Source organism: Paroedura picta, chromosome 13, assembly GCF_049243985.1.
Source record: "Paroedura picta isolate Pp20150507F chromosome 13, Ppicta_v3.0, whole genome shotgun sequence".
Taxonomy (NCBI): Eukaryota; Metazoa; Chordata; class Lepidosauria; order Squamata; family Gekkonidae; genus Paroedura; species Paroedura picta.
This window is the reverse complement of record NC_135381.1, coordinates 46,724,358-46,738,291: the sequence shown is the minus strand read 5'-3', so window position 1 is coordinate 46,738,291 and position 13,934 is coordinate 46,724,358. Positions and strand designations below refer to the sequence as shown.

Sequence of the window (13,934 nt, the reverse complement as noted above, 5' to 3'; positions counted from 1 at the left end):
AATGGACAAACTCTAACGAAAGATGCAGAGAAAGCAGAAAGGCTTAGTGCCTATTTTACATCTGTTTTTTCCCACAGGTCAAAGTGTTTAGGCACATCTAGAGATGGCTGTAGCCAAAGGATAGTGTCTGGGTGGCAGGTTAACATGGATAGAGAGGTTGTCGAGAGGCATTTAGCTGCACTGGATGAGTTCAAATCCCCTGGTCCAGATGAAATGCACCCGAGAGTACTCAAAGAACTTTCCAGAGAACTTGCACAGCCCTTGTCCATCATCTTCGGAACCTCTTTAAGGACTGGAGATGTCCCGGAGGACTGGAAAAGAGCAAACGTTATTCCGATCTTCAAAAAAGGGAGGAAGGATGACCCGGGAAACTACAGACCAGTGAGTCTGACCTCCGTTGTGGGGAAGATAATGGAACAGATATTAAAGGGAGTGATCTGCAAACATCTGGTGGATAATTTGGTGATCCAAGGAAGTCAGCATGGATTTGTCTCCAACAGGTCCTGCCAGACCAACCTAGTTTCCTTTTTTGACCAAGTAACAGGTTTGCTGGATCGAGGAAATTCGGTTGATGTCGTTTACTTGGATTTTAGTAAAGCTTTTGACAAGGTTCCCCATGATGTTCTGATGGATAAGTTGAAGGACTGCAATCTGGATTTTCAGATAGTTAGGTGGATAGGGAATTGGTTAGAGAACCGCACTCAAAGAGTTGTTGTCAATGGTGTTTCATCAGACTGGAGAGAGGTGAGTAGCGGGGTACCTCAGGGCTCGGTGCTCGGCCCGGTACTTTTTAACATATTTATTAATGATCTAGATGAGGGGGTGGAGGGACTACTCATCAAGTTTGCAGATGACACCAAATTGGGAGGACTGGCAAATACTCCGGAAGATAGAGACAGAGTTCAACGAGATCTGAACACAATGGAAAAATGGGCAAATGAGAACAAGATGCAATTTAATAAAGATAAGTGTAAAGTTCTGCATCTGGGTCAGAAAAATGAAAAGCATGCCTACTGGATGGGGGATACGCTTCTAGGTAGCACTGTGTGTGAACGAGACCTTGGGGTACTTGTGGATTGTAAACTAAACATGAGCAGGCAGTGTGATGCAGCGGTAAAAAAGGCAAATGCCATTTTGGGCTGTATCAACAGAGGCATCACATCAAAATCACAAGATGTCATAGTCCCATTGTATACGGCACTGGTCAGACCACACCTGGAGTACTGTGTGCAGTTCTGGAGGCCTCACTTCAAGAAGGACGTCGATAAAATTGAAAGGGTACAGAGGAGAGCGACGAAGATGATCTGGGGCCAAGGGACCAAGCCCTATGAAGATAGGTTGAGGGACTTGGGAATGTTCAGCCTGGAGAAAAGGAGGTTGAGAGGGGACATGATAGCCCTCTTTAAGTATTTGAAAGGTTGTCACTTGGAGGAGGGCAGGATGCTGTTTCTGTTGGCTGCAGAGGAAAGGACACGCAGTAATGGGTTTAAACTTCAAGTACAACGATATAGGCTAGATATCAGGAAAAAGTTTTTCACAGTCAGAGTAGTTCAGCAGTGGAATAGGCTGCCTAAGGAGGTGGTGAGCGCCCCCTCACTGGAAGTTTTCAAGCAAAGGTTGGATACACACTTTTCTTGGATGCTTTAGGATGCTTAGGGCTAATCCTGCGTTGAGCAGGGGGTTGGACTAGATGGCCTGTATGGCCCCTTCCAACTCTATGATTCTATGATTCTATGATTCTATGATTCTATATAAATATAATAAATAAATAAGTAAATAAACAAGTGCTCTGGAGGACCACAGCAGAGCACATCTCTCTGGCACACTGATGGGTACTTGCCACCCAAGCTCTGGAAGTACGGTTTCCCAGAAACACTTTTAATGTAAGGAAATAAGCAGTGGAAATGTGCCAAGGCCAGATAACAAATCCACAGCAGACGTAATGTGCAATTCCAGGTCCTCTTGGCACATACAGGCTCCCCACCAGCCAGCTGCCAACTACAGTTGTGAGCTCAGCCATTCAGGTCAAGCTCCACAGAGTAAACATTTCACCCCACTTCAAGCTCCACACTTCAAGAGGGACTCTGCACACATTCATCTCAGGGTGCAGGACCAGGGAAGCAGGCATGCACACATGAACAGCACAAGGGCCACTGGGACGTGGCCACAGAGACAGCAACTTCCTGCAGTCAATTCCTGGCTTCCCAAAGATCACAAGAGTGAACATGCCTGCAAGTTCAGGCCCTTTGGGGAGAAGATGCTGAAGAAGCAAGTCATGACTGACAAGGGGAAGTAGCAAAGCAGGCACACCAGCCCTTGTAACGGCAACAATGTTTGCATCGAGAAGGCAGTGCAAGAGGTCATAACTACGAGTGTGTCCTTGTCTCCTTCCCTCGCCAGCCAATTTTCTTGTGGCTGTTGTTGAAAACACACATCTGTTTCAGATTGGCAACAAACTGGGCGGCTTGGATTTCCTCGAACAACCTCAAAGATCCACAGTGCCCAGCAGCTTTACAAAACAAACTTGTCTGCCCACTGACCAGCTCCCTATGGGATGTGCCAGATTGGTGCCGTCTCTCCCCCTTTCCCAGAGGGTTCCAAGCAAAACCTGCCAGAAAGTGACAAGAAGTGGGCTAAAGTGATCCACCGGCCTCCACCCCGAACTGCTCCCTAGTCTTTTAGGGCTGCAGGGAGGTCCTTTGGAATTTAACAAAGTGCTTTAGACCAGTGGTCCGCAACCTTTTACAGGCTGCGGACCGGCGGCAGCTGGGAGGGCGATTGCCCGGCCGCGCATCAAAACGCGCATGCACGGCACTGCACATGCGCAAAAGTGCCGTGCATGCAAGTTTTGGCCGTGCATGGCGCATGCACTGCCCTGCTTCTCTCTCCCCCCCCTCCCACAGTAAGAAGCTTGCTGGGCCACATGCTTGCGGCCTGGGAAGTTTCTTACTGCGGGGGAGGGCGGGGAGAGGGCACTGCGGCCCGGTGGTTGAGGACTACCGCTTTAGACAGGTTCTGAATCCTTCCCCTCCCACTCCCCAAAAGCTCCACCCTTATGCAGAACTGTGCTAATTTCAGCAGGGCCCAGATGTGTTCCGGGAGCTTGTTCCACCAGGCGGGGACCAGGACTGAAAATGCCCACGTCAGACCTGACAGGCACTTTTGATTCCATGTGCTCTGTGTTCTGGGAAGAGGGACTGGGTTTCCAATCACGACCCACATAACCTAAGTCTGTCTGCAGTTTCTTCCCTCTGGAAGTGCCATTGCCTAAAGTGCCTGTGCATGTGCTCTCCCCGCATCCCTCAACCTCCTCCTGCACAAGAAGCCATTTTTAAACACTGCCCTAAATCCCTGCAGCCATTAAACACACACACAGAGTAAGACGCAGGGTCCAAACAAGAAATAAATGCATGCAATTATACCAGCTCTTCCAGCCCAGAACAAGGGACATTTACCAGAAAAGGTGGTTATTTTTAAATATCCAACCTCCAGGACCAGACGTCAGCATTTCAGATCCATGGTTACAGAGCTGATACCGGCTGTATTTCCTTAACCACAAGCCTATCCTCTTCCGTCACGGAGACCACAAAAGGGCCAGGAAGCCTTATGCAAACTGCAAAGGAGAAATAAAAAGGCTTGGCCTCTCGTCTCTCGAATGAAGTCTCCTTCACACCCATGGGGTGCAGGTTTGCACGTGTGCCCCTCCCTACGGTGTCCCTGGGTGCCAGTTACACACATACAAACACACACACATTTGCAATTACTGCCTCTTCCACTTGGTAAAGATATCCCTCTGTGCCCCATCACATCACAGAATCATAGAATCATAGAATTGGAAGGGACCTCCTGGGTCATCTAGTCCAACCCCCTGCACTATGCAGGATGCTCACAACCCTCTTGCTCATCCACTGTCACCTGCCACCCCCTTCAGCCTTCACAGAATCAGCCTCTCCATCAGATGGCTCTCCAGCCTCTGTTTAAAAATCTCCAAAGATGGAGAACCCACCACCTCCCGAGGAAGCCTGTTCCCCTGATGAACCGCTCTGACTGTCAGGAACTTCTTCTGGATGTTTACACAGTATTTCTTTTGAATTAATTTGGTTCTGGTCCGTCCCTCTGGGCTCTGCAGCTGCCCCAATCTGGTGGAACTGGTTGCTGGTGAGACTGTTTTCCTAACTGCATACCAACTTGTTTTTAGAAAACCTTAAGGACAAGCCTGTTCCTAGAAGTTTGCCTAAATCACCAGGATGGACATCCGTTTCTGTATTTTGCTGAAGGCCTGCTGTTTGGGCTGTACACTGACTTTAGTGAATTGGGTTGCTTAATTCTTCTTAGCATTTGCATACTTTTAAGTTGATTTTCCCTTGATGGTCTTTGTTGTGAAAAAAAATATTTCTGTCCTCTAATTTCTTTTTTGGAATGATAGAATTGAATATTTTAGATTGTAATGCAACATGATGAACAGTGGAATGTGATGTAATTTGGAACAGGACGCTCGGATGTATTCCCCCGGTCCGAGGACAGAAGTCTGCACAGCTGGTCTCGCCACTTCAGGGAGGAGGAAGTTGTAGGGATGCCTTCATGCTTGAGGGGAGGCGGACGGAGCGTTCCACAACTGGGATGCATCTGTCCATTAATCTCCAATCTTGGTATATTTATTCCCTTCACTGTCTCCCCCCGAGAGCTGGAACCAAATGGTAACCTTATAAACTTAGCTTGTTATTCCTGTGCAGCCCTGGAAACTGTTAAACATCTTCATTGTGCTGCATACTAATTTATTGCTCACCCTCTGCCTACATGTGCAGGCTGGCAAATTCCCATTTCAGTGTGTCTTGAGGAAGTGAAAGCTTACTCCAGGCATTCCCAGCCAGGGTTCTGGGGGACCCTGGGATTACACAGCCTTTCCCAGAGGTTCGGACAGCCACTGACATCAGCAGACGTCACTGGAGCCCACTTCCCTCGCTGCTCTGCAGGCCGAGTTCTTCCTCCACAACAGAGATGGTAAAGGAGGCTTCAGTCGACTGGCTGGCTGGCTGGCTGGCCCCCACGCCTTAATTCTATGCCCACTCCTCTGAAGGAATTATGGAAGCAGAAGGGTGTGACCCAGTGAAAAATACAGAACACTCATTAAACCAAAGGACACTGGGACACCCCTACGGTAATGCCAGATTGCTGATTGCTAACAACATTGAGTGGCAATTTTCAAACATCATTTCTTTAATGAAGAAAATTCCTTCATGCTCCCCACTTTGCTGAAGGGGCATGTCACCACTTTAAGGGTTCCTCAAAGGCTGAATAATATTTCAGGGGCTCCTCCACAATCAAAAGGTTGAAAGGGCTGGCTTACACCTTGAATAAAACCTTGCTGGTCTTAAAAGCGCCCCTGGACTCATACTTTGTTTCAACGTGGAAAGGTATCTTTGGACCGTTTGATGAATTTTCTCAATTGGGGCTGACATCCAGGACAGCTCCTTGCCCGTATTCTACCTGCAGGACACAGTCTGGTTCAGCTACTCAATTTTTTTTTGGGGGGGGGATCTGCACAAGGAACTGAAACTGGCAACAGAGCTGGATGTTCAGCTTTCTGGGGAGGGGCACACCGCCTGGCTGTTGTGCTCCTTGTTTTGAGGGTCAGCCTGGCTCCCTTCCCACAAGCTCTGCTGGCATGCTTGCAAACAGAAGGAAGTCCCCGCTGGATTCTGTTCTCCGGTGACCAGGAAGAAGGCCCAGCAAGGAGGCCACCTCTGGATCTTCCAGCTGACCAGGGACCAAGTGGCTCACCCCACTTCCCAAAGAAGGTGCCCACCCGTGCTCTTCTTGTTCTCCTGGCCCTGCCGAGGGGTTGAGTGGAGGTGGGCAAGGAGTGTAAAAATAACCTTATGAGCAAGCACATTCACACCCACATAGATCCACTGCCTGGAACATCAAGAGACTAAGAACATCAGGCTTTTCTAAAGAACCAGAAGAGATCACCTCACTGACCACCCTCCATTTATTGGATCAGCTTCTCAGACTACAGAACTAATTGAGCCATCAAGTCACTGGAGGGCAGCTAAAGTTTCCACCCTCTTACAAACCACACGCAGGTCACTCGGTTGCATTGTCTGAAGCCCACCGCTGTTGAAAGGTGCAGAAGCAGGATAAGGGTGTGTGTGTGTGGGGGGGGGGGAGAGTTGCCATCTCCCTCTGAGAAACGGCGCAACCTGTGTGCAAAACAGCTCCTTCACACTGGCTGGCTAGCAGAACAAGAGTTTTGTGCCAATACTTGATTTTAGGAATCAAAATTACATGGACCTACCAATGCTTGCAGAGTGAACCTTTGCAGGGAGCAACTTATAATCATAGAATTGGAAGGAACCTCCTGGTTCATCTAGTCCAACCCCCTGCAGTTTTAGGTTGATTGTCTTTTATAGTGCAGGGGGTTGGACTAGATGAACCAGGAGGTCCCTTCCAACTCTGTGATCCTATGTTTCTAACCCTCTCACTCACCCACTATCACCTGCCACCCCATTGAACCTTCACAGAATCAGCCTCTCCGTCAGATGGCTCTCCAGCAGATGGCTCTCCAGCCTCTGCTTAAAAATCTCCAAAGATGGAGAACCTCCCGAGGAAGCCTGTTCCACTGAGAAACTGCTTAGGAAATGATGAGGCAGAAGGGTACAGGAGGGTCAGCACACAACCCCCCCCCCCAACTCCTTGGCTCCTTGGGTCACTGGAAGGATGTCATGGGGGTCACTGGCAAAAGTGAATGGAAAAGAAGGTCTGGATCCAAGGTGCTGCCAGCACAGTTCTCGCTTTCTAGAATGTTAGTCCTTGACAAATGTTTTCCAAAGGCCACTGTTGCCACCTGAACAGGCACAACTTCGCAAAGAATAGAAGGGTCTGATGCCTCACGGGGCAGCTTCACCGGTTAAAGGAGAAAGTGGCAGGGGGAGATGGCAGGAACAGAAAGGGCTAAGGGTACGAGAACCCAAGTGCCAGGCAAGGAAACCGAAGGCTGCATAACTGTGGACCAAGCATGGAAGTTTCAACTGGCCAGCCGGGCCTGCGTCTTGGGGAAGCATCGGTAGACGCTTCAGCACGCCTGGTGAGCTTTTATGGGCCAGTGAAAGACAGTGAATGGTGCCCACCTGCATGACCACCTGCATTGCAAAAATGGGTATTATCACAAGACCGCGTGAAGAGCAACCACTCTGGGATCACTGCCCGGCAACTAACAGAGACCTGGGTGGACTGGAATGCAAACACAAGCAATGGGGGAGGGAATCTGAACAGCTGCTGCTTAAAAATCCGCCTCCTTTGATGCTGAATGGCCACACCCACCATTTAAGGCTCTCCAGAGTCTGACCTCTGCTTTTAAATAGGCACACACAGTTTCTGATCCACCCCAGTAAGCACTGCTGCCTTCCCATCCACGAGGATCACTTTGGCCTGTTCTTAGCAGCCCACCATAGACCCAGGTCACAAGGAGTGTCCCACCCACTTAGTTGCAGCTCCCTGGAAATTAATTCATTTTGATGAATATCAGGGAAACATATTTATTAAATATTAAAACATATTTTTGGAAGTTCCTGTAGCCGTGGGAGCCAGGAGGGAGAGGAGGAGCATGCTAACTGGTCGGGGTACTACAGCACTTCCAGCATCTCCATGAGTGGAAGATTTGGAGTCCACAGGATGGGCCTAACACCCCTTGAAAACCACTGAAAACTAGGATGTGCTTAAAATAACAAGTGGAAGAATGGGTAGTCTTCCACCCATTGAAAGAACGGTATTTTAAAGTCCAAGGATCCAATACGCCACATATAGAACAACAAGAAAACCTACTGATACTCCACACATTCCGATATTTATTGGGAATGAAATACTGGAACCAGGAAACGAATGTCTTGGTGCCCTAGCCGGTTCCTGGACCGAAGTGGATCTATGGTATTTGTACATTCTAGCTCTCTGCAGTTGCCTTGATCCAAACACACCATGTATGTGCCAAGGCTCCTTAGCCAAATGTCTGGCTCAAGAGGACTTGGCTGAAATTAAAGCCAGCAAAGATGGAGGTCCTCTGGTCTGGCCAACAAGCTGAAGGAGATATGGTGCAACTCTCAGCAATAAATGGGGTCTCTCTGACACCTACAACCACTGTCAAGAATCTGGGCGTAATAGTAAATGGTGATCTTACAGAGAATTTTAATATTCAGAAGGGAACATGGCAAGACTGTCCACTTTCACCTTTACTTTTTATGATGGCCTCAGAAGTCTTTAATCAAGATATAAGAGAAGATATAGCAAAAATATTAAGAGAATAGAAGTAAAATTAGTTACTGCTGGTGTTATTGTACAGCAGATACAAAAAGCTGCCAATATTCTGGAATATGGAAGCAGAGAGGAGAGCCAGGATGCATCTACCTGCCGCGGCTCCCCGGGAAATGTGGCTCTTTATAGAAGCTTGGGGTCCCAGAGCAAAATCTGTAGCCATGAGAGGCAAACCAGATAAAATTGTTAAACTCTGTTTACACATCCCCAACCCTACATTTTCACAAATCTCTTGGTAAATAATCAGGCTGCTTTTCTCCTGTTTCTGTTTCAGCATTTGATACTAGGACACATCCATGACCCAAAACATTTAGATCGTCATTTTTTTTTTAAAGACAACTGACAGTTACAACAAAAGAGCACATGGTGTACCACTGCATTTATGTGTACCACGGGAGCAATTCAGTGAGAATTCTCTCATCTTCAGCTGCTTTCGAAACTACTGAACTTTAAGAAGAAACAGAAAGCAACCTTGCTGAATGCATGCTACTTTGTTTGAGTTTTCATGGAGTTTTATTGATATTTGGAGTTTTATTGATATTTCGACACAACAGGCTCAAACTCCCAGGCTCAGATGGATGAAAGGAGCCCAAACAGGTACCTGGATGGGCCACCTTGACCCCCAATAAATGCAAACAACCTGTTCAATGTACAGTCCATTCCAACCAACCTGGCACATGACAGTAATGTTCCAAGGGACGACCTCTGGAGGTGCCCACTTCACACTGCGTTGGCCCTCGGGCTGCCAGATCAAGCCTTCTTCACTGGGCTTTGAAATGCCAAATAGAACCACAGAAGCTTAAGGACTCGTGAGGATCCCACAGACACCCAACGGCACAAAGACCACCCCCACACCACATGCAAGGCAGGCCACTGAGTGAGGGCTGGCTCAGGGAGACATGCATGTCCTTTCCACAGCTAATAAGCCACTCCGAAGGCACACAATAAAATCAGAGTCCAATAGCACCTTTAAGACCAACCATTCAAGGTGTGAGCTTTTGAGTGCAAGCCCTCTTCCTCAGACTATGAACTGACCATCATGACAGTGGAAATATATAAGCAAAAGTTAATCCTGTTACATTAGTAAACTGTGTCACAACAGCCAAATGCAGCCATATGATAATTCTTTGCTAAACCAGCCAATCAGACCCCTCGAATTCAGTTATATCTCACAAATGCATATAGGAGAAATAAAACTGTCAATGCCCCACCATTTGCATCACTGCACGTGAGACTGCCCTTCCTGGGGTGTTTGCTCAGCGTCTTGCTCTATTTTCTGCTAAATGAGCTTATCCTTAAAGAAGCGAGCAAAATTAGGTCCAAGAGGCACATGGCTTAAAAGGAGGCCTTGGCCAAAGGCAGCCCTGTTGGAAGGTGTCCCCAGGCAACTTTGGCTAAGCCCCTGTGGGGGTCTCAAGGCAGGAGACGCTCGGAGGGGCTTTGCCCCTGCAGCCCTGGACCGCCCATCCGAACTGTAGCCAGGGCCGATCCCACTTGGCCTCCGAGCCCTGATGGGAGTGAGCCAGCCTGGCCACCCAGGTCAGGTCAGGTCAGGGGAGGGGAGGGGAGGGCCTCGGCAGCCGCCTGGGGCTTTGGGGGTCTCCCACCCAGCTGCCGCCCCCCTGCTGTGCCTTCGCTTTCGCCTCTGGAGGGATTTTAAATGGGGATTCCGCGATTCAGGCATTCCAGCGACCCTTGGCCGGGGGAGGCGGGCGGGAGGGAAACGTCTCTCCGGGGGGGGGGGCGGCCCTCTGCCCACGACAGCGGCGCTTCCCTCTGCGGCAAGGGGGGCAGAGCTCTCCTGAGGCCCGCCCGGCCGCCCAGCCCCTGTGGCCCGCGGGGGGGGGGGAAGGAGGAGACGCGAAAAGGGCCCGGCCGAGCCCCGGGGCCCGTCGCTGCCTGCCTCCCCTCTCGCCTCGGCCGCGGGTGCCCGGGGTGCAAGCGGCCTCCTCCCGCCGGGCCCGGGATGCTCCGACCCACCCTTGAGGGCGCCGATGAGCGCGTTGCCGTCGCGGATGACGTCCTTGAGGAAGCGGCCGGTGCGCTCCAGCTCGTGCTCGTGGCGCTTGAGGCGCTCGCGGAAGTCGGGGCTGTCCAGGTAGCAGGCGCGGAACTCCAGCGGGGGATGGTGCCCCATGGCCGGCCCGGCCTCAGCCCCTCGGCCGCCCGCGGCCGTCTCCTGCCCCGCCCGGCGCGCCTCTTCGGCCGCCTCCAGCCGGCCGCCCCGCGGGAACCTCCGCTCCAGCTCCAGCTCCAGCGCCCACGACGCCGACGCCTCCTCCGGCAGCAGCGGCAGCAGCGGCAGCGGGCGGCGCACCTGGCGGGCGAGAGGGCCAGCGGCGGCCTCCGCCGAGCAGCGCCTCCGCCCGCCGACACTGGGCGGCCGCACAAAGCAGCCCCGGAGCCCCCTCCCCTTCCCTTCCCTCGCGGCTCGGCCGAGCCCCAAGCGGCGGGCGGGGCGGGCGGCTGGCGCAGCTGGCGCTCTCGGGGCAGGAGGGGGAAGCGCCGGCCGGGCACCACCTCCCCCCGGGAGAAGGCGAACCGCTGGCCGGGAGGAGGCCCCGCCCCCCACCCCCGGGCGCCGGCTCGCAAGGCCGGGCGGGAGCTGTAGTCTGGCGCGGCCTCAGCCACGCGCTGCGGCACTCCTGGGCGCGCCCCGTTGCAAAGGCTGAGCAAAAGCGGACATCCGAGTCAGATCCCCAGGAGACGCGGCCATGGGAAGGGCCGGCCTTATCATTGCCGCTCCCAGATGGGAAAGGACCGGGGGGGGGGGGGAGTGGAGTCTGAGGTGGGGCTTGAGAAGCGGGGCTGGAATGCCCAAAGGGGCTCTTTTCTCCAGGGAAACGACCCGGTCCCTTGGAGATAAACTGTAATCCCCGAAGATCCCCAGGCGCCAGCTGGAGGTTGGCAGCACTCCTTGTTGGGTGACAAGGCAAGCACAGTAGAGCCCCTGCAGATGAGAGGCAGGAGGGAATTGGCTCTCCCCCCTCCACCCCGACAAAAACGCCACCGCACAAAGGGGGTGGGGGTGGGAACCTGTTTGGAATAGGCAAGACCTGGGTGTGCCTGACTGGGAAGAAGGGGGCCCTGCGGGAGGCACCAGAGATGTGCCTTTGGCAGAGTCAGATTAGGGACTCCGAGGGATGACCAGCAGGCAGCAGGACCCTGGAAACAGGAAGGCAAGAGGGGCCCCAATTAAGGGGGGTTCTCCGCATTATGCAAATGCAGACCACAAAAGCAGGCTGGTCAGAATTAGAAGGGCCGTATGTTAATTCGTATGTTAGGAGCCTCTTGTGGCGCAGAGTGGTAAGGCAGCCGTCTGAAAGCTCTGCCCATGAGGCTGGGAGTTCAATCCCAGCAGCCGGCTCAAGGTTGACTCAGCCTTCCATCCTTCTGAGGTCGGTAAAATGAGTACCCAGCTTGCTGGGGGGTAAACGGTCATGACTGGGGAAGGCACTGGCAAACCACCCCGTATTGAGTCTGCCATGAAAACGCTAGAGGGCGTCACCCCAAGGGTCAGACATGACTCGGTGCTTGCACAGGGGATACCTTTACCTTTACCTTTAAAGAGACTCTTTAGCACTAGTATGCCACAGGGAGGCAATTTGTGTGACCACTGAGATCAGCGGTTCTCAGCCCCTCAAAGGGCCATTCAGCCATTTCCTGGGGGCCGTGGCGGTAGTGGCGGCCATGGCGGTGGAGACCACGGCAGCAGCATGTTGCTGGCAGTGCGGAGGCCAGCCCCACAGGAGCGGCAGCCACAGCGGCAGCCGCAGCAGCCTGGCACTTGGAGCTTGCAAGGCGGCTCAGAGGAGGCCAGCACTATGGCAAGCAGGAGCAGCAGCGGCATGCTGTCCCCGCCCCTGCTGCAGGGGTCGCGGCACGAGGGCAGTTGAGAACCGCTGACTTAAATGAAGTCCTTGGTTTAAATGAGCTGGTGCTGGCAAAGAGATTCCAGAGCAGGATCTGTTGTGTTAATTTTGTTTAGTTTGCCAAAAGGTTATGAAATGCTATATCCCAAATTGCAGCAAAAGGTAAACTGTCTCTAGCTGAAATAATCAACCAATTTGAAGAGACATGTAGGCATAAACGGCTCGAGGACTGCAATGGCAGAGCTGAATCAAATACTCAGCAAATGGCGCTGGAATATACAGCAAGAGCAACATGATTGGCCCCTCAAGTGGAAAACAAGGGCATGTGATGCTTCCAAACAGAGAGATCCCTTTCAGAAACAGACAAAAAGGGAGCATTTTTAAACGTGCTGTTTATTGCCCCCAAGATGCAACCAAAAGTGCTCAAAAAATTAGACAGCACATGTCTGGACACAGATCATTCTTTGAACCCTTAAAGATAGAAAAGATACTCTACATTGGAGGATGGAAAATCTATGGATGTAGCAGGGGGCAGCTCAGGAACAGTGAAATGTCAGCTGCCAATTGGACTAATAATAGAGGTCCTCATAGAAAATGGCCTATATAACAACAAATGGAAGCAACTTGATTTCAGTAAGGCTGCTTACCAAAAGCTGAATGATGACATCATTGGGGGGGGGGGAATGTTTCATTAAGCAAAAGGGGCAATGGAATGCAACTGGTAGAGTGCATCAGAATCTGTAGCCTGAGGCATATTTATGCCAAGTGCAAACCTGACTTAGCGTTGCAAGAAGAAGTGTTCCTGGCTGTTGGACACAGAGATAATAAATCTATTGCTTGAGAGCCAGAACCTGACCAAGGGCATACAGAGAACCAAGTGCAATGTTGAAAGAATCTGTACTCGGTGCATTCAAGGAAAGGGAACAAGGCCTAGCTTCAGTAAAAGTCATGAGATAAACCAGCCAAAGTGCCCTCTGGAGCTAATTCATAGGGATGTATGTGGCCCAATGAAGGGAGGCCCCTACTTTTAGAGAGGAGCAAACAAACTAGGTCATTAGAAGGCAAGACAGTACGGCTGAAGCTCACTTACTTTGGACACATCATGTGATCAAACTTGCTAGAAAAATCATTCCTGCTCGGCACGGTCAGCAGCAAAAGGCAACGTGGTCGCCAAAGGATCTTCTGGCTCGACACGATCAGAGTCGATACAGGGATGACCGTGAACCAACCAAAAGCAGCAGTCAGAGACAGGGGCGCACGGCGAAGGCTTTCCTATAGAATTGCCGAGGGTCGGACAAGACTGAACGGATGACATCAGAGAGAGAGAGAGAGAGAGAGAATGTCAAAAACAAAAAAATCCAGTGGCTACTGACATAAAAACATAAATGAGTAAGTTATACAAGATCTAATGGCTAGTTCCCCTCCCTTCTCCTTTGTCTTCCAGACTGGCAATCAGAGGTATACTGCCTCTGCACATGGAGATACCACTTTGCAAGGGAAGAGTGGGAAAAGAAGGCAATTGCTAAAATCGAGTGACTAGTAAAGCCAAATGGCAGTGACCCACTAGTCCTATGCTACTTTAAGCCTGCCTTAGGTTGCAAATCAATCTATTTGGCTTTTTTCATGAGTAAAAGATTTTAGGCCTCTGCTTTTAATCTCCCCCTTCATGCCAGTTTTCTATTCTGGTTTAGAGAGTAAGAACAGGAAGATTCTCCAAAAGCAATAGCTTTCCATGTCATAACATTGGTGCTTCCA

At 51.1% G+C, this 13,934-nt stretch overlaps 1 protein-coding gene across 4 annotated transcripts in view; it reads right to left on the bottom strand.

The window, feature by feature from the left end:
- OPHN1 (oligophrenin 1) overlaps positions 1-10,940 on the bottom strand; it is a 107,812-nt gene extending 96,872 nt beyond the window's left edge. Inside the window, exon 1 of one of the 4 annotated variants that reach the window (XM_077308397.1) lies at positions 10,288-10,940. In XM_077308397.1, coding sequence (XP_077164512.1) covers positions 10,288-10,444 — 157 coding nt within the window. In that variant the 5' untranslated portion in view covers positions 10,445-10,940. The remainder of the gene's footprint in view (positions 1-10,287) is intronic. The other 3 variants (XM_077308396.1, XM_077308399.1, XM_077308398.1) reach the window with 3 other exon arrangements.
- Between the last annotated feature and the right edge of the window lie 2,994 nt (positions 10,941-13,934).